This window comes from Stenella coeruleoalba, assembly GCF_951394435.1.
Source record: "Stenella coeruleoalba genome assembly, chromosome: 6".
Lineage (NCBI taxonomy): Eukaryota > Metazoa > Chordata > Mammalia > Artiodactyla > Delphinidae > Stenella > Stenella coeruleoalba.
Window position 1 is genome coordinate 96,343,455 of NC_137151.1, and position 22,454 is coordinate 96,365,908.

The 22,454-nt window shown below is 38.1% G+C and overlaps 1 protein-coding gene across 1 annotated transcript; it reads left to right on the forward strand.

The window, feature by feature from the left end:
* The first annotated feature begins 747 nt into the window (after positions 1-747).
* ICOS (inducible T cell costimulator) lies at positions 748-21,585 on the forward strand. The gene is made up of 5 exons (XM_079924934.1): positions 748-968; positions 15,987-16,325; positions 17,045-17,151; positions 18,430-18,514; positions 20,840-21,585. Exons 1-5 carry the CDS (start codon positions 911-913, stop codon positions 20,878-20,880), a joined length of 630 nt encoding a protein of 209 aa, XP_079781060.1. The 5' UTR covers positions 748-910; the 3' UTR covers positions 20,881-21,585.
* Positions 21,586-22,454: the final 869 nt, after the last annotated feature.

Sequence of the window (22,454 nt, forward strand, 5' to 3'; positions counted from 1 at the left end):
AACATATACAAATAATCCACCTACATAAATGTGAAACAATATAAATATAATATTAGCTATATTCACATATTTTATACATATTAAATATATATTATTTTACATTTAACTTTATGTATGTTTTACATTAACATGTATTATTTCATGTAAAACATTTATATACATATAAACATAATTATTTATATTATTATTACTGTTGTTTTTGTCTACTCTATCTCCCTGCATGGATAGAGAGACCATGGGTAGGCTCTTCAGCTTTCTTGCTTTCATCTGAGGCTATAGATGTAGAATCCTGATTTCTACAGACTCTGCTGTATTATGTAAGGCAAGGTTTAAGTTAGATTAAAACCAACTCTAACACTTGGAAAATTACCATCTACAATGAATGCCATGTAAATATTCTTTCCTAGATTCCTATGTTGCTCTTCTTTCAGTATCATCATTTTAAGTTCTGTTGCAATTGCTTTTATTTCTTGTCTTATTTCAAAGGCTTTCTCTCTCTGGAGCACATAGCATAAGATAGAAATGTGTCAAAATACATGCTATTTATCATGTGGTTAATTTTAGATCATGTTATGCCCAAAACTATAGATTCAGAGGAATAGGGTGGTTCTGAAAAGAATAGGCATTGTCTCTGTCACTTCTTTTCATGGAACTGAAATGAGGGTAAAATTTTCCTCTGTCTTCAAAATCATTAATAATCCATGGATTAAGTTTAACCTCCATGAGCAATAATGCCATATAGCCACTGACATCAATTAAGAGACACCACCCTGCCTTGATGGTAAGTGTGACACTTCATTAACCCCAAAAAAACCCACTTCCTTTCCAGCAAACAGAAAACAGCAGAGGACATGAATTCACTGGCAGCTTTAAGCACTGAAGGAGAAAATTGTGTTTGTTTCTGGCAAACATGAAGTCAGATCTCTGGTATTTCTTTCTCTTCTGCTTCCAAGTTGAAGTTCTAACAGGTAAGTGACCTACTGAATATTTATTATTAAGTTATAATTCAAGTGAACATTAAGAAAAACCAATTGGAAAAGTTAGGCACCAAATAGAAAGGTTTTTTTTGTTTGTTTTCAGAAAGTAAGAACGATTACAGAAGAGCCCAAGTCCATGGCCAAGGATGTTTATGTCACTGTTTTAAGATGAAGAAAAATGTCTCATTGGATCATTAAAACTTTAAATTACCTGCTTGAAGTTACTTTTTAGTGGATAAAGTAGAAGAGTGGCTTACTGTTCTCAGAGAGAGATGAAAGGCAAAATGACTTGTGTCAACAGAATGAAAATTAAGTAGTCCTGGCATTTGGGCTGGGGATTCCTTCTGAAGGAGAAAATAAGATGGAAGGGCTTTGAAAAGAAGGATTTTAATTTTAGTCTTATCTGGGTGGTCTTTTGTCAGAAACGCCCTGGCTGCCACAGAGTTTTTTCGACACTAATGTCAAGGTCCTTCTAAAAGGCTACGGAGTAGTGGATAATGTAAAAACACTCTCTAGCCTCTGTAGACATTAAAAAAATCATTCTGAAGTCCTCAATTCTTTCTCTTACATGATATATATCACACTCTACTTGAATACTTTAAATAATGTTACCTACAATGAAATTAATATGTATTTCTGCTGCTTCTTACTTGGTACATTTTCTATTATTTTTGTTTCATCTTCAAGTCTGAGTCTCATGTTCTTGAGGCTGAGAAAAAGCAAAGTGAAATTATATTACATTGGGAAGTTCTACTAACACTAAAAGTGCAGAGAGAAGTTTTAGTAGGTGTAACTTTATTTAGAAATAGGTTTTGCAGTGGTACCAAAAATAGACTTTATTTTTCTCTCCGAAGAATTAAAAAACAAAAATGTATTGGTCAAATATTTGATCTTGTGGTGGCTCAAGGTGGCTCCAATGCTCTTAAATAAAGAGGAAAGAGGAATTAGAATCTACTTAAGGTCCCAAGGGCAGTTTGGGGCCACTTGCTTGTTAAACTTTGGCTTTTATACAACCCAATGAAATCCTTTAGCTGCATGAGCAACAAAGGAATAGCTTTGGAATTGATAACCATTCATTCATTCACTCATCCATTCTTTCAGCACCAAGCACTTGCCATGCAGGAGGTACTGTGCCAGCTGCTGTGTGTACAATGATAAGCAAAACCAGGTCAGCCCCTGCTCTCATGAAGCTAATTGAATGGCGGGGAGAGAGACATTAATCAAATAATCCCATGAATGAATGACAATTACAGGCAGAACTCAGTTCTGTCAGAGGATGTAACAAAGAAACCTGCATAGACTGGTGGGTGTGGAGGTGTGGTTGGGGGATGGGTTCATCCAAGTCTTTCTTGTGGAAGTGGCACTTGAGCTAAGCCTTGGGGGACAAATAGGAATAAATGGGGAGAATGGTGGGATGGTGGGTAAGAACATTCCATATCATGAAAAGAGTAAGTGCAAAGGACCTGTGGCAGGAAGGCATGAAGTAAGTCAGGAAGCTGGAAGAAAGTGGACGTGCCTGAGTACAGAGAGGAAAGGGGTTGGGGATGGTGTAAGATAAGGCAGGAAAGGAAAGCAGAGACCAGACCATTCAGACCATATGCACCATGTGAAGGATTGTGGATTTTCTTCCAAGAACATTCGTTGAAGTCATTGAAGGGTTTGTACTGCTAAAAAGCATCCAATATGCCAAACTCATTTAGGCACTTATGGTGGTGATATTATGCTCAGGAGATTTGAATTAGCAATGGCGTTACCACTGTGGAAGGACTGATCCAGCCTAGGTGGAATTATTTCTAGTTGGCAGATAAAGCTGATGAATAAATTGTACTTCTGGAATGATATTTATCTTGGATTCTAATGGAATAAAACCAACATTCCCCCTCATCAACAGAAAACCATGCCATGGGCAAGCTGTTATCCTATTTGACAGGTGGCAAAACTGGCGCACAAATGGCTAGATGGAGATAGTGAACTGCTGAACAATCTTCATATTCAAAATATCACCATAATGCATGTATCCAGCAACTACCATTTGAAAGGCTCTAAATGCAAAGTAAAGAACCAAACTGAAGTCAACTAAGCTCTTGCAGATCCTTTCTTTGGCATATTTTTAATCCTCCCAACTATGTAGGCTTTCTCATTCCATGAAGAGGTAGGCATTCTTACTTTCAGTTAATGTTTGAAGAATCTCAGACCAGGAAAGGCTAAGTGTTTGGTTACCTAGTAATCAGTGGCAGAACCAAGATTAGAATTCAAATATGTCTGATTCCAATAATCACATTCTTTCCACACCATGTTGAAGTAGTGGAGATATAACATGAATCTCAGAGGAGAGAAATTCTCATCAGTTTTGTTATTTGGTTGGTGAGTTAAGAGGAAAGAAATCTTGGTGATTCTCAGTCTTCTACTGATCTCAGTGTAAAACTTAACAAAGTCATCTTCTTTTAATGATTCTGGAACAATAGGAGGCTCTTAATTGTAAAAGGATCTGAGAAAAATGAGACACTCTGTCTGCATTTAGAAGACACTCTTTCTAGACATTATGGGCAGTGGAGACCACGTGGGTGACCTGATGAATTCTGGTTTGGGAAAGACCACTTTAAAAGCAGTGGAGTGGGAATGACCAAGGTTGGGTGGTGTTTAATATATGTGCATGTCTAATGATATGTTCAGGGTGGAAGCTGGAAGGGTAACCCTCAGGCTCATTCTGAGCCTTGATTTTGTCACCCAGGCATTGAAGCAGTGATTCCTGAACTCCATCACCTCCAAAAAACCCAGCCCTTTGGCGCTTCCAGCACCTGCCCCTCCCCAGAGCTCAGGGAGAGTCCTGCGGAGCTGAATTGACATTTAAGCCCCTCCCAGCACCTCCTTCCAGTGTTCATGCTGAATTTTAAAAATCCACATTGTCCATCTTTTCTTTCAATAGATGAATTCAGGGCATTCTCGCTCAGCAGAAGAAGCCTATGTTGATTTCACTCCTTCAATATTATGTTTATTTCTATTTTCCTTGGTTGTGGTATTCTCTTTTATTTTTGTCGGTATGAGGAAGTTTCTTTTAACTCCCCTCTTTCCCTCTGTAATTTGGAAGGTTGACCACACGTCCTAGCTGACTAATTCATTATCATGTTCAGAGCAGCTTAATTGAATATCTATTTATTATTGTAGTAAAGTAAATAATGACAGTAGCCTTGCTTGACGTGTTTACCCCACCTCCCATCCCCCGCAGTGACGTGAAAACTTTGGAATGTTCTCTTTTCACTCTCTTGCTTTCCCCTTAGTGAACCCCTGCCCCACACATGGGTTTTGTTGAAATAACTGAAAACTTGTAGTTGCAGATCATTGCTAAGTTTCCTCTGACAGTGTTTCTCTTCTGGTTCAAGAACTCTTTACACTCACTTCACCTTTTTTCAGCGGCAGCATCACTCTTGCCATCTGCTCCTGTCTTGTCATCCTTGTTCCGATCCAATGATCAGAAGACTTCCATTATTTTCTTCAGATACCTCAAACTCTGAATTCCAGCATGGGTAAAGATGTCTTCCTTTACTCTGTTGGGTGACTAATATCTTTTCTGGGAGTAGTATTCCTGGACTGCACTCTTTTAATAGTCTCTGGGTATTCATTCACTGTATGCTGGCTTCTAGGGTTGCACGTGAGTAGTTCCATGTTAGTCTGCCTCTCATTACTTTGCAAGTAGATTACAAAGTATCACTAGAATCTTGTTATTCATTTCAACAAGGGAATTCGGGAATTCCCCTAGGATATGCCTAGTTCTGTGAGTGTTTCCATTAACATTGCTTGAGATTGAGTTAGCCTTTTCAATCTGCAGACTTCAGGTGTTTGGGTTTTTTTAAATTTCGGGGATATTTTCTCCCAGTAATTGTTTAGTCATATCTTTTTCTTTGTCTTTTTTCCTTCTTTTTAGACATGCCTATTATTTTTATGTAAGATCTCGAGATCCTTGTTTTTTCATCATTAGTGAGCAAAATGAATTTCATAACTTGCCATGGCTGTTAACAACTCCCTCAGATGAAATGGAATATTACAGTTTTTAAGTTGCTAGCAGCATATTCCCATTCTTGGTAGAAACAAAATGTAGGTGTGTAGGGAGGACCTCAATTCTCATCTGAGCTTTGCTCACTGTGTATCCATAGACTTGTTTGACGTAAAAAAAAATTGGCCTCAGCATTCACAGTTGTAAACTGAGCAAAACCCACAGCTTATGCTGTCTCCCTATCCTAAGAATATAAGTTTTATACATAAAAGGATGTACTGGGCTTTGCAAATTCAAAGCCCAGTATATACATACACATACACATACATATATAAATATATATGTATACACACACACACACACACACACACACACATATATATACCAATCATTTGTAGCCTTCAATACCCAAAGAAAAGACCCCATTTACTCCATAAATGGCATCTCTGTGCTACTGCTCTTCTAATAAATTGAGTCTATTAAATGACACGTTTTCGTCATTCTAAGTAAAATAAGAATGTGGCATTCAATACCTTTTCAGGAAAATTCAGAATTATACTTTGGAAAGTGGAACTTAAGTATGTAGAAAACATGTAACACAAATGAAAGCTGTTGGTCAACAAGAAATTTTTTTCCAGTTTGGCCTGTATGGTCGATTGAAACAGACTGAGATTTGCAAGTTAAAGGAGAGAGTCAGAAGTTGGGCTATGAACCTCCTCTGGCTCTCGTATAACATACTGATGGCTGCATCTACTTTGCATGAGGAAAAGCTAAGAAGAAGCAGTTTGTCTTTAAAGGAAGGTGATGGACTCAAGAATTTTGAGTCAGTCAACCACTAGTTCTGAAAGTCTTTTGTTTTTCTGAGTGTGTTGCCATAGACGTGGCACTTCCAACAGGCAACAAAGAGACACTTAAGTGGAACCTTTTTGAATATGAGAAATCAAACTTTTTTTTAATTAAGGGTACTTTAATTAATTAATTTATTTATTTATTTTTGGCTGTGTTGGGTCTTCGTTTCTGTGCGAGGGCTTTCTCTAGTTGTGGCAAGCAGGGGCCACTCTTCATCGCGGTGCGTGGGCCTCTCACTGTCATGGCCTCTCTTGTTGTGGAGCACAGGCTCCAGACACGCAGGCTCAGTAGTTGTGGCTCACGGGCCTAGTTGCTCCGCGGCATGTGGGATCTTCCCGGAGCAGGGATCGAACCCGTGTCCTCTGCATTAGCAGGCAGATTCTCAACCACTGCGCCACCAGGGAAGCCCGAGAAATCAAACTTTTATAACCACCATTTACACTCTCCTAGGGCTTAGCACAGAAAAAAGTTCATTCATGAAAAAAGCAAGAAACAAAACCTCTACTGCACTCACAATTCAAGTTTTGTTCATTTTGTACTAAGACAAGCAAAATCTCCTAGTAGTTCCTGTTTGCTCTCATTTAACTATAATAGAGTTTCTTGTAGATGTCAATCCATCTTTTTACATTTCTACAGGCAGATAATTTACAGAATACTTATCAAGAATTTAGATCCCATCAGAGCAAGGACCCAGACTCTGTTGCAGGTTTAAGTACACAGGGCAGCTCAACACACAATGATCCATGAATGAGGCTGTCTAGGGAAACAGGTATGTTAAACGATGTATTTTCACATCAAATAAATAATTTTTATATGTTTTTTGGTGCCTAATAACATTTTCAGTCATAGAATACATATGTGGCACCAATGTAAATACTACTTTAAGTATTTGGGACAATTATACACCCAATACATCTTGAAGGAAAAGAAATACTTGAAAATAACTTCCAAATCTAGCTTAATGTTAAAAGCTTCTTTTTCTTTTTCTTCTCTTTTCTTAGCAAGTCTCTTTAGCTTCTGTGCTTCAGCTTCTATAAAATTAAGGGGTTGGACTAGATCATTGGACTAAGAGGCTCCTTAGAAATGTGGACTCTGATGTCAAATTGTCTAGGTTCAAATCATGGCTCCACCACATTTTGCCTCTATGACCTGGGGCCAGTTACTGAAGCCTCAGTTTCCTCACCTGTAAAATAGGAATAAAAATAGAAAATCTGATGTCAAATGTTGTTATGAACATCAAATGATATATTGCATGTAATGAATTGGAAACCTTAATACATGGGAAACATGCAAATGCTTGTAAGTTGCAATTATTATTATTATTTGGAAGTTTTTGAAAGCTTAGATGTTTATATAACTCCAGAACTATTGGGCTTCAGACAATTGGTTGGGCATCATTCAGTGTGAGACTTTGCCTTTGGACTTGGAAACAAGCATCCTCCATTATCTGGTAAATTGGATCCCCTGCTCTGTTTTTCTTGCTCACCTCCTCACCTCATTGCAGGACATTTACCAACCATGCTCAGCTTCGATATTCTTCTATTCATTCATTCATTTATTATTATTGAGCATCTAATATATTCCAGGTCCTAGGATTATTTGTGACCATGATCCAGTCTTTATCCTTGTGAAGTTTACGTTTAAGTGAGGAAGACAGACAAAAATAATTATGATCTAAGCTCATACACATTATAAATATATTGGTATAAACAAAGCTTTATTGAAATCATTGAGATAGGAGTCTTTGTCTGGGGGTCTCAGGGACAAAGCGGTTCTTTAAAGTGGTTCTTAAAGAATGAATGAGGATTTCTAAGCAAATAAATAATGGGATATTAAGTAATGGGATATTCTAGTCTATGGGGACAGAAGTAACAATGAGAAAGTAATGGCCAAAAAGTATGGCGTAGCTTGAAGCTATATGGTCCCTGAGATTGTGAAAGGATTTTGTGTCATTCCAAGAAAATTGATTTATTTTTTTACCTCATAAGCAAGAAGGTAGTGAATATTTTCAAACTGGGCAGTGAAATGCTTTTTAGAAACACAATTTTGCAAGCAGCATGGAGAATGGATTTGGAGGGAGAGACTGCTGTTGAGAAAGCCAGTCAAGAAGATGCTTCAACAGATGAAGGAAGATGTGAAAAAGTCCTAGTTTGGCAATAGGAATGGGGAAAAACCATCCATGAGCTAGAGTCAACTGGACTTGGTGACCAATTGGATCAGGACAGTCAGAGAGAGGGAGTAATGAGGAAGACTCTGAGGTCCTGATGCCTTAAAGGACAGGACTTGGGTTAGGTGAGTGAATGCTGAGTTCAGTTTGGAAATGTTAGTCTTGATGTGTCAGGGGACACATCCAGATAGAGGTATTGAAAGGAAACTGGAAATAAGGGACTAAGCCAAGGGAAGGAGTGGGCTGGAGATGAAGGTGTGGGTTACTGGAGTAGAGAGTAGAGTTTATTCTAATTACTTTGTAAATATCGCTACAAAGTTTTACAACACCCTTGGGATTTTTCCATTTTCACAAAGAAAATCAGTTTTTACGAGGAGAAAATCAATCATTCATTTAAAAAATTATGCATTTTAGAGCATCAAAGTTGTTTTACCCCCTCTACAGAGTTCCTTGGAGAATAAAAAAGTCACACATTGTGTGTGTGTCTGCGTGCGTGTGCACGTGCAGGTGTGCTCAGAGTCTTTTGCCTTTTTAACCTTCTCCTTACTTTTTTTCTTCACGTTTTTTTGACTTCCTTTTCGGCAAATGTTAAGACTTGGGATTGGGTTTATTTTGCCTACCCTTGCTACCGATTTCAATCACTATTTTAGATTATGGATGCCTTTGAATAATAATGTAAAGATAGAAATTATGCATATATAAAAATATGCTAATCAAGATTCCAAAAGTTTTAGCTAGTAGACGCATAAGAAATGACAGTGGTTTTATGAGAGGTTAAAAAAAAAAGGGGGTAGAAAGCATATTTTTTAAATGCCAGAATTTCTTAGGAAAAGATCAAATGTAACAAAACCCTAATATAAACATTGCAATTTTTAGAACTTCATTTCTTATGTCACATTCATGTGCTGTGCTAAGCTAAAGCTTATGATTGTTGGATTACAGAAAATATTTTTAATAAACACTATCAATAATTGCAAACTCAGGAACTCTTATCTTTCGATCACTCAGACCTTTGTGGAGGTTTGTGGTTAGAAGTCTGAGTTAAGGAGAATAAAGTGAAATTGCTGATCGGTCTCATATCCCCTTCACTGTGTGGGTTTTCTAAGTGCTTTTGCTAAAAGATTTTCAACCAGGCATGATACAATTGCTTATAAGGAGTCCTGGCAGGATGGGTTCTATCAAGACAATCTTACACTGAAGAAATGAAATAGTTTAGACGTAAAAGAATCAATTTGTAAATAAACTTCTGAATCATAATGCGATTCTCAGCTGAATGACCCTTTTCTTCAGAGATTTTTTTCTTAACAGCTCCCCCCAAAGAATATGCAAATGCTTTTATCTTTTAAAAATTTTGAAGATCTAAAGGAATCATCTGATATAAACATTCTGATTTTACTCTTGAAACCTTAGTCTGCTGATATCAACAGTAAGGTTATAAAAATCATAGCAGCAGTTAACAGGTTTGAACCTCTATTGGAAAGATTACACCCTTTAGACATGGTAATCAATGTGATTAAGATATAGCAGCTATTTTCTAGAGTACTAATAATCTAGGAGCACCAACAAGAAGTAAACAGATATGGTAGCAAAACGAAAATGAAGTCTGAATATTCAGATTTTTAGACTCATCACCAGGATTCAAGAGAACATATTCCTGTTTGTGTTTTTAGCAACACATTAAATGCTAAATTTTATAGCATGGTGTTTCTATTGCAAATCACTAACATGCTCTGGTTATGAAACATCTGGATGTATTAAAACAATCATTGGTTCAGAGGCACCTGTCCTGGACATCCATTGGGCAAATTTAATGATTCTGCACTTTAGAGGATACAAATAATAACCAGGTTTAAACCTGTCTTCCCTTCTATAGACACAAAAGAGCCAAGAGAATAGTCAACCATCTAAACAAGTCTTTATGAACCTGGTAGATATTTATAATAGTTAAAGAACGTGCTTCTTTATAGCTCAGCCAGATAATATTCATTAGAACCTGACATCCCAGTCGAGGAGGTGTCTTTTGAACTTGATTGTATATTTGCACGGACTTGTCTGCAGAAGAAAGGCAACATGCCATAGCTAACCCTGGGATCGTGTCCCAGCTATGAGCTATGTAATCCTGGGAAAGATACTCAGTTTTCTGGCCCCAGTTTAGCTTGATAAATTTAAGGGTACAATTTAAAATGAAAGGCTTAACTGAATAATTTTTAAGAGCCCTTTTGATTCTTATATTCTATAGTCTATGCTTTATCTCCCCAGATTTATAACATCACTGAGATCTACGTATCCATTCATCCATCCAACCATCCAATACATATTTATTGTGACTTACTACTTACCAGGTGCTATTGTAGATACTTGGGATGAATCTGTGAATAAAATCAACAAGGTCTCTCATTTTAAAGCTTATGTTGTAGTGGGGTAGCCAGACAGTAAACAAGAAAACAAAGCAGACAGCAACCTCAGGTAATATGCTAGAAAATGACTTGTGGTGTGTTTTGGATTGAGTGGTCAGTGGTTGCTGGAGAAGTGAGAAGCAGCCATGTGAAAATCAGAGATAACATTCCAGGCAAAGAAACAACACATTCAAAGCCCTGGGGACCAACTTCTTGTGTTTGAGGAATAGAAAGGAGAACAGTGTGACTGCAGTGTGGTGAGTGACTGGTATAAAATGGTGTTAGGGGGACAGGGTAGATCACGCAAGTCATGGAAAGTAGCGTAAAGAGTTAGATTTTCTTTTAAATGAGATGGGAAGGCCCTGGGTGTTTTATAAACAGGGCAAGTATACTATCTGATTATAAAGAAGATTATTCTGGTTCCCCTGAGGAGAGTGGATGGTGAATGGGCATGAGTGAGAGCAGAAAGTTAGGAAGCTCTTTTCATCCCAGAGAGAGATAATGCTGGTTTGGACCAGTTGCAGCTTAGATGGAGAAATGGGTAGATTCTACTGGAAATAGAAGAGAAGGGCAGGAAATTAGACTTTCTTCCTGTAGAAGGATTTCAACAGTGATCCTTTAAGACTCAGTCTATAGTGACCACTTTGTAGCTTCACGTGGTTGCCTGCTTCCATTATACTTCCTCTTGCTGTTGCTAGCGACACTTCAACCTCAGACTGTACCCCAAATCTTTCATCTGCCCAAGAAGTTGTGTGACCTCGGACAAATAATCTAATCTGTCTGGGTCATCAGCTGTCTGTATGTGGAAAAATTGGACTTGCTGTATGACTTGTGTGTTTGCTAGGCTTGACTGTGTATGACGCTGGGCAGAAGTTGAATCATGTTACAGGAAACACAAGTGTGAAGGTAGGGGTGTTTACAGGATGTCTGAAACATGTACAGACTGTATATGAGAGCTTATGGGGATTGGAAATGGAGATGGTTATGGTAGGGAGAGTGAGGAACATATCAAAGATAGTGTGAGAGAATATTTTGGAGGATAATTTTATATTAAAAAGTGGTATGTGGAGTGATTTTAAGCTTGATATAAGGGAAGAAAGAACAAGAAGAAAGAGATCGATGAGGGGAATAGTCGTAATTTTCAACTACTGGTATGACAGGGGAACTGACCAAAGAGATTTGACACCCAATCAAAGCAGACACAGGGTATAAAAAATGGTGCTATCGTACCAGTACTCCCGACTGAATATTAGACTTGGAGATAAGAACATCCAGGGAAGGTGTAGAAAAGATTCTAGCTGCTTCAGCAGTTATAAGGAACTAACATATTCAGATTTTCCTTAAATTGTCTGTCTATCCATTAAATGTTTTAGTCATGATTATAGGGATGATCTCCTTTTGATACTATTTTTCAAATATCATCAAAGACTAAGGAGATTTTGTGATTAGGTATTTGAGCATATCTGTTCTACAGGTGCCAAAGTAATTATGAAGCAATTGATTAAATCCCCTAACTGATTCCTTTAGTTGAAAACATTCAAATAGAAGGAAAGTTTAAGCATCGGGTATGTGGACACTTAAGTCAGGCTTCTTGTCACCACATTTAATAATAAAAAGGTGACCTAGGTAGTTTTTAGATTAAAAAGGGTAAAATGAATAACTAAGAGTGTCCAGTAGAAATGACACTTTGGGATCTCCAGTTACTCCTCTGATGTCAATGGCACTGTCACTCAAGAAAAACGTGGAGCGTTTTCCTTGCCATACCTAAATGCTATTATGGGCCAGGAAGATTGTCTCATTAATTTTCATTCCTCCTGACTTCATGGAAAAGCCCAGTAAGATGCTGGGACAGAGAGAGTATTATGGAAACATGGTTTCTCCTCTGGAGAACCCAACAGCAAACTAGTAGCTCTCTTAGTTGTTCATGGTCTCATCTAGATATGTTCTCATCCTGAATCCATAGAGAGTAAATGTTGGAAAGAACTTTAAGATGTCTTGGTCTTACTTCCTTATTTCACAGCTGAAGAGACTAAAGTCTAGAGAGGTATCCTTGTCACAGAGACTTGCTAATGGCAAAGCCAGAATTTTCCTCTGGTTTCCTTGGGAACCACTGCATTGCACTTCTATCACCCTGCACCGCTAACCATTATATTTCATCTTGCATTGGGTTATAGGTCATAGTGTGGGCCCCAAAGGAGAAAAAGCTGCTGACAAAATCATCTTCAGAAGCAGAAGACAATGCCTCTATGTCTGTGTGTGCACGAGGTGGCCGCAGACACTTTTGTTCCAAGATCTCTTTGTGGTTTACACGCTGCCATTCTAAAGTCCTTGGGAAATTTGCTCTGAACGTTTCTAAAGGAACTGTGAACCAGCTCACTGATTTTATCTTCTGCAATAGACAGTAAAGACAAGCATCAAAGCAATAGTAGTGCAACATAATTTACTTTCAGACAAATAAGTCCCCATGCAAATTATCTTTCACTTTAATCTAATGTAGGTTGCACCTATTCTCATGTGATGAGTTTTTCCCCTTTCCCTTTTGCTTATATTTACTTTCAGTTCTTTAAATGAAACAAGCATTATTTTTCTTCTTTATACTTGAAAACTATTTTATTCTAGAACAAAACATCTACTCACAAAAGTGGAAAAATATAAATGTACAATTTAACGAATAGTTACAAGACATACTACCTTACTCCTACAATTATCACAGGTCAAGAGGTAAAACATTGTCAGCCCACAGAAGCCTCTCCACCCTGTGTTTTCCTTCCCGGTTCCAATTCCTTTTCCCCTTTATACAGAAGCATCATACTGAATTTTGAGATATTCATTTGGGTTATATATTCTGTTTCTATTCTTTTGGTCATTATGCAAGAAATCACAACATGCATACTTCATTTGTCAAAGTCTCAAGTTACATACACCTTTTCTAGCCTCCTAGACAGTGTGTTTTAGGTTGACAGTTTCTTTCAGTACTCTAAAGATATAAGGTGTAATTCCACTGTATCATGACTTTTACTGTTGATGTTGAGATACCACCTGTCAGTCTCACAGTTGCTTCTTAGAAGGTAGTCAGTCTCTTTTCCCTGGCTGTTTTTAGGATTTTTATTATGATTTGTCTAGATGTGCATATTTTTTAAAAATCTGCTTGTGTTTTATTTTCCAATTCAACAGCTCTGTTTAACCATCTAATATGCTCTTAACTTATCTCCTGAGTTTCTAATCTCAGTGTGGGTTTTTTTTTGCCAATTCTAGTTGGTTCTTTTTCAAATTAGTTGACTTTTTTTCTTTAAGTTTCCTGTGATCTATAGATATTATTACAAGTTTGTCTTTTATTTCCTTAAACACAGAAGGCTCAATTGTTTTATTTGGGGGATCTGATAATTTAAATATATAATTGTGTATTTGTTTTTGGAGTCTGTTTTTTCTGTTGTTGTTTTGTTTCCTTGCATGTCTGATTATTTTTTATGGTATGCTTGTCATTATAATTATTATTTGTAGATATGAGTTGAAGCCTAGGATGTAAACCTTTTCTTTCTGTAATAGTTTGCATTTTTACTTTCAAAAGCTTAGGGGTAATAATAATCCAAAATCACCTTAGACAAAGTTCAATTATTAAGATTTTCTGGACCACTGAAGTGATTTGAAGGTGGGCTATGATCTGCATGAAGGCTGGTTTACTTCTGGTTTAACCTGTATTCCAAGGATGTAGCCCTTTGGGATTTTGAGGAGCTTATTGAGGAGAATGTCTTTTACTAGATTTCTCACTTTCAGACTCTGGGAGTTGAGACATGAAAACAGAAGTGTGAATCTGGGAGAACAGCACATGCTCTCGAAGTAAAAGCAACTTCTAACCTTTGCTTATCTCTCTGGATTCTGGTTCTTCAAATTTAATCTAGTAATTTCTTCTTTTTTTCAGCTCTTTAATCCTTTACATTAATATTTTTAGACATTTCGTTCAGCATTTTTGGTTGTTTTGGTGTGGGAATTAGTTTGAATAGTCTGGACCACCATACTGAAAACTAGAAAGCTTGTGTTTTCACAATCAAATCCCCAAGTTGAAAATCTATTCCCTAGCAATATGAGAGATATAAATTAAAGCCTACAGGTACTAGGAAAAATAAGTAACTATGGTAGATTTTAAATAAAATGAACGCACTGGTGTAAGCAGAGCCATGACAAGTGAATCCAGGAGGGTAATGCTAGTCCTGTTATAAAGTGGAACAGTTCTTTCCAAAAGCAACATGGCGGTACAGAGTGTTTTCAGAGTCTTTAAATATTTTGCCCACATGTCAAAATATTTACATAAAATCAAAACGCTGAAAATAACCCCAACAGTCAACATTGGTAGAATGCTTTAACAAGTTATGATAGATGAACATTATGCCCTTTTATATAGCCATTAAAAAGGATAAGTATGATGACTACATAAAAAATGGAATGTTTATGATAACATTAACTGCCAATAGAAGAACAAAAGGAATAGGTTTGCTATATAAAATAAGTATATGTCTGGAAGGTAAAGAGCAAAAATGCACAAATGGTATTTCTATTTCACTGGAAAAGGAGGAGTAGGTAATATTTTTCCTTAAAACTTCTTTGTACTTGTTACATAGTTTTCTCAAGAATAAAAACAGGAATTTCAAAATTTAAGCTAAAAACTGTCACGCTAATAATTTTTCCCAAACAATTTCAGCATGAGACTTATTAAAAGTCATATTAAAAAAGAAGAAGAAAAAAGAAAAAGAAAAAGGAAGGCAAAGAGTTGTTTGAACTTGTAACTGAATAACTCAGAATCTGCAACCAGGCCGAATCCATTTCAGTTTCCTTCTTCTGTGATCCCCATGTAGCTTGTAAAAACAACCTTGGTTTCCTATAAACTTTATTTTAAAAAATGAAAAAGTGAACAAAAATCTGGGTCTTTACCTTTATCATCAGACTTTGATTCAGTTCTCAATGGATGAGGTTCAGAGAAGACATGTTTCTATCATTTGAAAATGATTCATCTGTTCTTTCACTCTCTAGCGGGAGGGTATAGTGTAAATATATACTCTTATATAACCGTTCATTTTTAGTTTAAGCTGTTTTGTGCTTTAAAATGTTTATTCCCTAAACTATGTCTTTCCCCAAATCTCTCATTGTTTGACTGAAGTGCTTATCCTCCTTCAATTTCAATTTTCAAAGTCGCTTTCTCCAAGTGGCATTATCTGATTCTCCAATCAAAATGTGACTCCATCTACGTTTACTTGAATAGTACTCCATTCCTAGCATGAATCATGGTGCATAACTTTATATTTATCCATCATCTGTCTCCAATATGAAATCTGCCCAAAGGCAGGAACAATTTCTGTTTGATTCATACTATGTAAATATGTTATTTAATATATTACATATTATATATTCATATATGATAAACAAGTCTCCAGTTAGGTTTTTTCCCAAGACACAGTTTTACCTTCATGTTCTATTTTTTGGTTGTGAAGTTCCTTCATTTTGTTGCAATAAAGGTGACTTTATGAAGAGAAGAGATGACTTTTGTGCTCAAATATAATGATTAGGTCAACAGAATCATAAAATGTCACTTTTGCTTTTTTTTTTTTATCCAGGAGAATTCAATGCTTCTGCCACGTCTGAGATGTTTATATTTCACAATGGAGGTGTACAAATTTTATGCAAATACCCTGATACTGTCCAACAATTTAAAATGCAGTTGTTGAAAGGAAATAATATACTCTGTGATCTCACTAAAACAAAGGGAAGCGGAGACAAGGTGTCCATCACGAATCTGAACGTCTGTCAATTTCAGTTATCCAATAACAGTGTCTCTTTTTTTCTGTATAACTTGGACAGTTCTCATGCCAGCTATTACATCTGCAAACTATCAATTTTTGATCCTCCTCCTTTTCAAGTAGATATTCTAAGCAAAGAATATTTGAATATTTACGGTAAGACATTGTTTTAATCTTCCAGACTTAAGAGTACATAGGCATTTTAACAATTTTTCTCACTAATGAAAACAGTTAAACAAATAAATATCTCTTGTGTTGGAGTTCATTTCGGTGCAATTGAAGGCAATAATTTATGATGAAATATATCAATACAAGGATGTTTATTAATAATAAAAATAATTATATTAATCAGTAATATGAAATTTAATCATATAGACTGCTGAGTTAGAAATAGGTTACGTTGTCTCTAAAACACACGTGCCATTGAAAATCAGGAAAAAAAATTAGGAGAAATATCCAAACCCATGGCTTAATGGCTGTGCTTCTATTCACCTAAAGTTTAAGGTTTGGGTTTTGTGCTGGGAATTGTGGAATTAAGTGAGATGATTGAAAACAATAGTTTTATACCTTTACTTTCCTACTTATTCTTTTTCAAAAACATAGATAGCGAAGTCTTTTCTATTAACCACATTTATAGACATATACGTGCATAGAGTCTTTTCGTTTTTAGTTTCTGGATCCTTGCTATCATACTGAGATGATGTTATTTATTTACTGTTGACTGGATTTCATGATTGTAACGAAGGCAAGCTTTATGGCAAGCTGTTTAATTTAAACAGCTCTTTTAAATTTGTTAAGTGAACTTGTGATTCAGCACTGAAAGAGAAGATTTGATTCTGAGAGTTTTTCCTCACCTTAATTTTTTTCCAACCCAGAGTCACAGGTTTGTTGCCAGCTGAAGTTCTGGTTACCCATAGGATGTGCGGCTTTTGTTGTAGTGTGCATTTTTGGATGTGTCCTTACATGTTGGCTTACAAAAAAGGTGAGCAGGGCTTCCCTGGTGGCGCAGTGGTGGGGGGTCCTCCTGCCGGTGCGGGGGACGTGGGTTCGTGTCCCGGTCCAGGAGGATCCCACATGCCGCAGAGCGGCTGTGCCCGTGGGCCGTGGCCGCTTGGCCTGCGCGTCCGGGGCCTGTGCTCCGCAGCGGGAGAGGTCACCGCAGTGAGAGGCCCGCGTACCGCAAAAAAAAAAAAAAAAAAAAAAAAAAAAGGTGAGCAACATTGATCTTTTCTTGCACTGGCTTTACTGAGGAATATGAGCAGTTATTTACTCATCAAAGTATGTATTGCTCTTGCCAGAGTAATTTGATCAACAGGTAGATGATTTCTTTTCCTCCAGATATGCCTACTAATTAAACGACTAACTTGGAACAGAAGCTCTTTTACTTTATAGCCACTTCATTCCAAAAGGAATTCAGTGGCTTACAAAGAGATATGTCATTATTATTACTCAAAAAAGATAAGGAAATTGGGGCCACAGAAAGACAAAAAGGCAGGGAGGAGGGAGGAGGGTTAAAAGATAAAAATAGATGCTTCCGACTTTTAAAAATTATTACATGTGGGCTGCAAATTTGATTCTAAGTTTCCAAAGTCAGGGCAGATGAAACAAAATTTTCCACAACCAGTCAATTAAAAAACAGTCAGTGAGAAAATCTCGTAGGGCACCATCAGTAGTTGAGAAGGAAATTGACAGCTTCTTTACATGGTAACTTATTAGGACTCCTTGCTTTTAAAGAAAACCACTGAAAAGCTAGGCAGAAAGATGAAAGAAGAACAACACCGATAACAACCAAAATCTCTCTGTGCCAGGGGATATTCTTTTTAGTCTATCACAAAACGGGTTCTCAATCAAAGAACCTATACCATTTTGCATATTATGCAAGGGTGTTAGCATCCTCAAGTGTATCCATAGTGTGACGGTTGGCCATACGGTGTGTATATCTGTGTCAGAAGGGAATTTGAAAAGAGAGATAAAGAAGGAAGAGAGGAAGATAAGCCCTGTGGTCTAAGTCTACTGGGGAAGGAACAGTAAAGGCATAAATGAGAAAAGACATTGAGCAGAAACAGTTTTTATTTAAAGCCCTTTTCATATTGTTCTCCTACTTAGCCTAAAGTCAGGAGCCTAAGTCACATTATAACACTTTGTCATATACTGCTTCAACAAAGAATAGAAAACAGTAACAAACACACAAACACATCCCTCACAGGAATGGAGATGGGGAAGAGCAGATGACAAACCACGTTTCTGACTTTTCTTGCAGAAGTATCCTTCCAGCATGCACGACCCTAATAGTGAATACATGTTCATGGCAGCAGTGAACACTGCTAAAAAGCCTGGACCCACAGGTACAGTGACACATGGGGGCTTGGGAAGGGAAGAGCGTTCTTTACATGAAGCCTACAATTTAAATTTTTTATTTTAAAGGAAGGGGAAATGTCTCTAGTATTTTCTGTAAAAAGTCAAATTTTCATTTTAACTGAATTTATGCTCTCTCTAGTTCATTGAAAACATGTTTGTAAACCACTATTAAAAAAACCAAAAAGTTCATAAACCCCTATGGTATCAAGGCAATCTTCCAATCGATATTTTAAAAATTGGGGTGATTCTAAGTCTTCCTTGTTAAAAAGTTCATTAAGTCACACGATGAGATTTATTGAATATCATTTTAGTGTAAATTACTGAGTGAGGCACTGTGGGGGATACAAAGATATGAAGGTTTTCGACTGAGATTTGGAAGAAAGATCTGGGCTGGTATTCCCAAGGGGAAGAAGGAGAAATTGGTGAAGATATTGTTATTTCAACGTAAAAAATGTGCATGGTTAGAGAAATTGGATGGCTGTGGAAGTCAGCTAGGTGGGACTTTGACCTTTTTCATTCAGAGTGAGTGTTGTCAACTGCAGTGTTCTTAAGTTGAGGACCATCCCAGAAAGTCTGAAATATCCATTCTTGTAAATCTTATGCCTTTGAGGTTGCAGTGATGGAAGGTGTATAATGAGACAGAAGCCACTGCATTTTTGCCACCACTCAGTGGTAAAGGACTTGTATAAAAGGGATGCACAAAACACCTGTAATCATGGAATTAAAGCGCGGGAAGGGGCTGAATCTCCTTTAGCCCTCATTTTTTTTTAGATGAAAGAAATTGATGTTTCTTCTGGTGTTCGGTGATTCTTTGGTTCTCCAGAGAGTTGACACCATAGCTTTGACACTAGCAAAGAGCTTGTGTTTCATTATTCTGCTATTGGAAAAAAAAAAATCTTTTCTCTCAATCTCTGTGCTTGTAATAATGTGTCTCTCTTAATTTGGGTCCCTGAAAGCAGACCCTGAGACAGACACTTGGATGCAAGTAGTTTATTTGGAAGGAAGAAGGGGTGAGGGAACAGGGAGAGGGAGACAGGAAAGGCAGAAAGCAGATGAAGGTCGCATTACTAAGATCTCAGCTAGAGGCCACAGGACTTCTGAGAAGTATACAGATGTCTCCCAGAATTGTTCTTCTGAAGGATGGCAAATGGGGCATTTATCCATCGGCTCCCATCCCCACTGGCTTGGGGTTGCCTGCAGGATGCATTAATCTCCTTTGTTCCTGAGTCTTGCTCTGTGCATGCCATGAGGCTGCTCTTAAGCCTTCAGAGAAAGCCCTGAGGCAGAAAAGCAGAGAAATGCAGGGTGGGGCTATTTTGCGAGAATAGTCAGCATACTCAGAAGTGGTGCAGCTGAAATCAGAGGGGGGTAGTTTCATGCCCGATCTACCAAGCCTAGCATATATCTTGCAATTACATGTAAACAAATAGTAACTGAAAATGGCCAGAGTGTAGGCCAGAGTGTAGCCCTAGTGTAGGGCTACCTTCTTGAGGGTAGGCAGGGTCTTTCTTCTGTATTCCGACAGCATTACACATAAACAATTCCAGGCAGAGCATGACTCAGCACCTCTGTCAAATATTTGTTATTATGTGAATAACACCGTGCTGAGTAATGTGTATAGAGGGTAGAGGGAGGGAAGCCCTAAGACAGTCCTTGTCTTCAGTTTATAATGTCACTGGGAGAGGTAATATGTTTGCATGGAGGGTGGAGTCACGTGATAGCGTTAAAAGTCCTCAATTAATTGCAAAGCGGTAGAGTTCAGACAAAGTTTGCAAAAAGAGTCAAGAGTGGGCTGGGGGGCTTCCCTGGTGGCGCAGTGGTTGAGAGTCTGCCTGCCAATGCAGGGGACATGGGTTCGAGCTGTGGTCTGGGAAGATTCCACATGCCACGGAGCGACTGGGCCCGTGAGCCACAACTACTGAGCCTGTGTGTCTGGAGCCTGTGCTCCACAACAAGAGAGGCCACGACAGTGAGAGGCCCGTGCATGGCAATGAAGAGTGGCCCCTGCTCGCCGCAACTAGAGAAAGCCCTCGCACAGAAACGAAGACCCAACACAGCCAAAAATATAAATAAATGAATGAATTAAAAAAAAAAAAAAAAAGAGTGGGCTGGGTAAAACTCCATGGAAAATGTGGAAATGGTGCTCGGTCTTGAAGCATAAAGAAGAGTTTGGACGGGGTATGTGTTTGCCTGTGTGTGTGTGTGCATGCGTGTGTGCGTGTTTACAAGAGGCAGAGGAAAGGGGAAGCCTTGCTGAAGGGGATTGGCACATGGAGAGCTTTTAAAGAATTTATGCTAAATTTTTGTTACAGATGTGACCCGTAATTTGGAACTCTCTGGCACCCAGGCATGAGCCGCACTGGCCAGTTCCCTCCAACTTGAAGAGCAAGATTCTCTATTTCCTGGACCACAGAGAGTCTGACTTGATTTGACTACATACATCTTTTGCCGATGTTTTGTTCCGTCTGGACCAGTGACTATATCAGTCAATAGGGGTTTTAACAGACTGCCTTAGTACCGTTAGAGTTCTCTCAAAACAAATACCCTCTCGCAACTAGCTTTATAGAAAGCCCAGCTTGTGTGTGCTCAACAAATGGACCTCACTGGGATGGAAACCCTGTCTTCAGATCTGCTTCTAAGCAATGCATCAGCCAGGAGAACAAACACATCTATAAAAATGTTTTAAAGATGTCAAGGGTATGGAATCTGCAAAGCAAATGGACAGCTGAGGGCCAGAGTCTGTCTGCATTTCACTAACAGGCTACCTCTTCTTTCTGTAGGGTGGAGCATTCCTTTTATAATCAGGCAGTAGAGGGAGATGCTTCAAAACTGCAGTAATTTTATCTCTGAGGTGTGGCTGTGTAAGGATAGCCTACTAATACAGTGGAACACAGTACCCTTCTCCAACTTCTGAACCCCAGTTGACCACTGCACAAGCAATTTAGGTGCCTTCTTCTGCCCTCGATTTTCCTTTTAAAAATACTTCCACATAAGTACTTGACAGATATGCTGAGTTGGGAGCTATGTCTACATTTTTTCCTTCTGCTGCTTAGTTTCATATATATAGCTGCAGCCTAGTGAATATAACTTGCCTATATTCTCCCTAAATAAGCATATTTTTTGCTCCAGAAAGATATCTTATTTTCCCAAATTCAGTTCAAATGGTTTACTTTGCTGACTCATTGACACCAGTAGTAGGAAACATTGCCCAGAATCAAAAGTGACTTCATTTTTTGATATTCTTTTCTACCGTTATCTGTGTTTTCATGGTGCTATTAATTACAAGCTAGGCTAGTTTTGGAGATCATGCTAAAATTGCAAGCAAACAAAGGAATCCATCTCTCACTGTCAAGCATTGTCCTGGGAGATAGAACCCATGATCTATTCAGCATGAAACCTGCAATTCCTAGAGGTCACTGCCAAACTATAGCCACGCTGCCTCTGGGCTTTATAGGTTGAAACAGCCCCCATCAGCCTGGAGCAGCCATCCAGACCTGGGTGGAATTCCCAGAACTGAGAAACTCCGCTTAGCCAGGACAAACAGGTGCTCTTGCCCCCAAAGGCTGAAGTCACCCTGGGGACCAGAGTGGGTTTGCCTGCATTTTCCTCCAGGATCTGTGAAGGAGCATAGATGTGTCAAGGAACATCTGTATGATTCCGTCTCCTAGAAACCATTCAGCCTGGAAACCGACCCTGGCCCTTCAAGGCAGTCTTCCTTTGAATTTGGTTTAGCTGGAAAGATTCTCAAGTACATGTGACATGTGATTATTCTTAGCTGAAATACTTTCTCCACTTCCTGTCTGCATACCCAAGGCTTCTGAAGCAGCCAATGTGTATGCAGCGATATTTCCAACTTAGGTAAAAAAGGGATTATTTAGTAGTTTTAAAACTTGTAGTTGCCTGCTTATAGTTTACTTTAAAAGTGAT

Coding starts and splice junctions, on each gene's coding strand:
- ICOS (XM_079924934.1), top strand. CDS start 911: ATGAAGTCAGATCTCTGGTATTTCTTTCTCTTCTGCTTCCAAGTTGAA. Junction 969..15,986: donor CCAAGTTGAAGTTCTAACAG/GTAAGTGACCTA, acceptor TTTTTTATCCAG/GAGAATTCAATGCTTCTGCC. Junction 16,326..17,044: donor AGAATATTTGAATATTTACG/GTAAGACATTGT, acceptor TTTCCAACCCAG/AGTCACAGGTTTGTTGCCAG.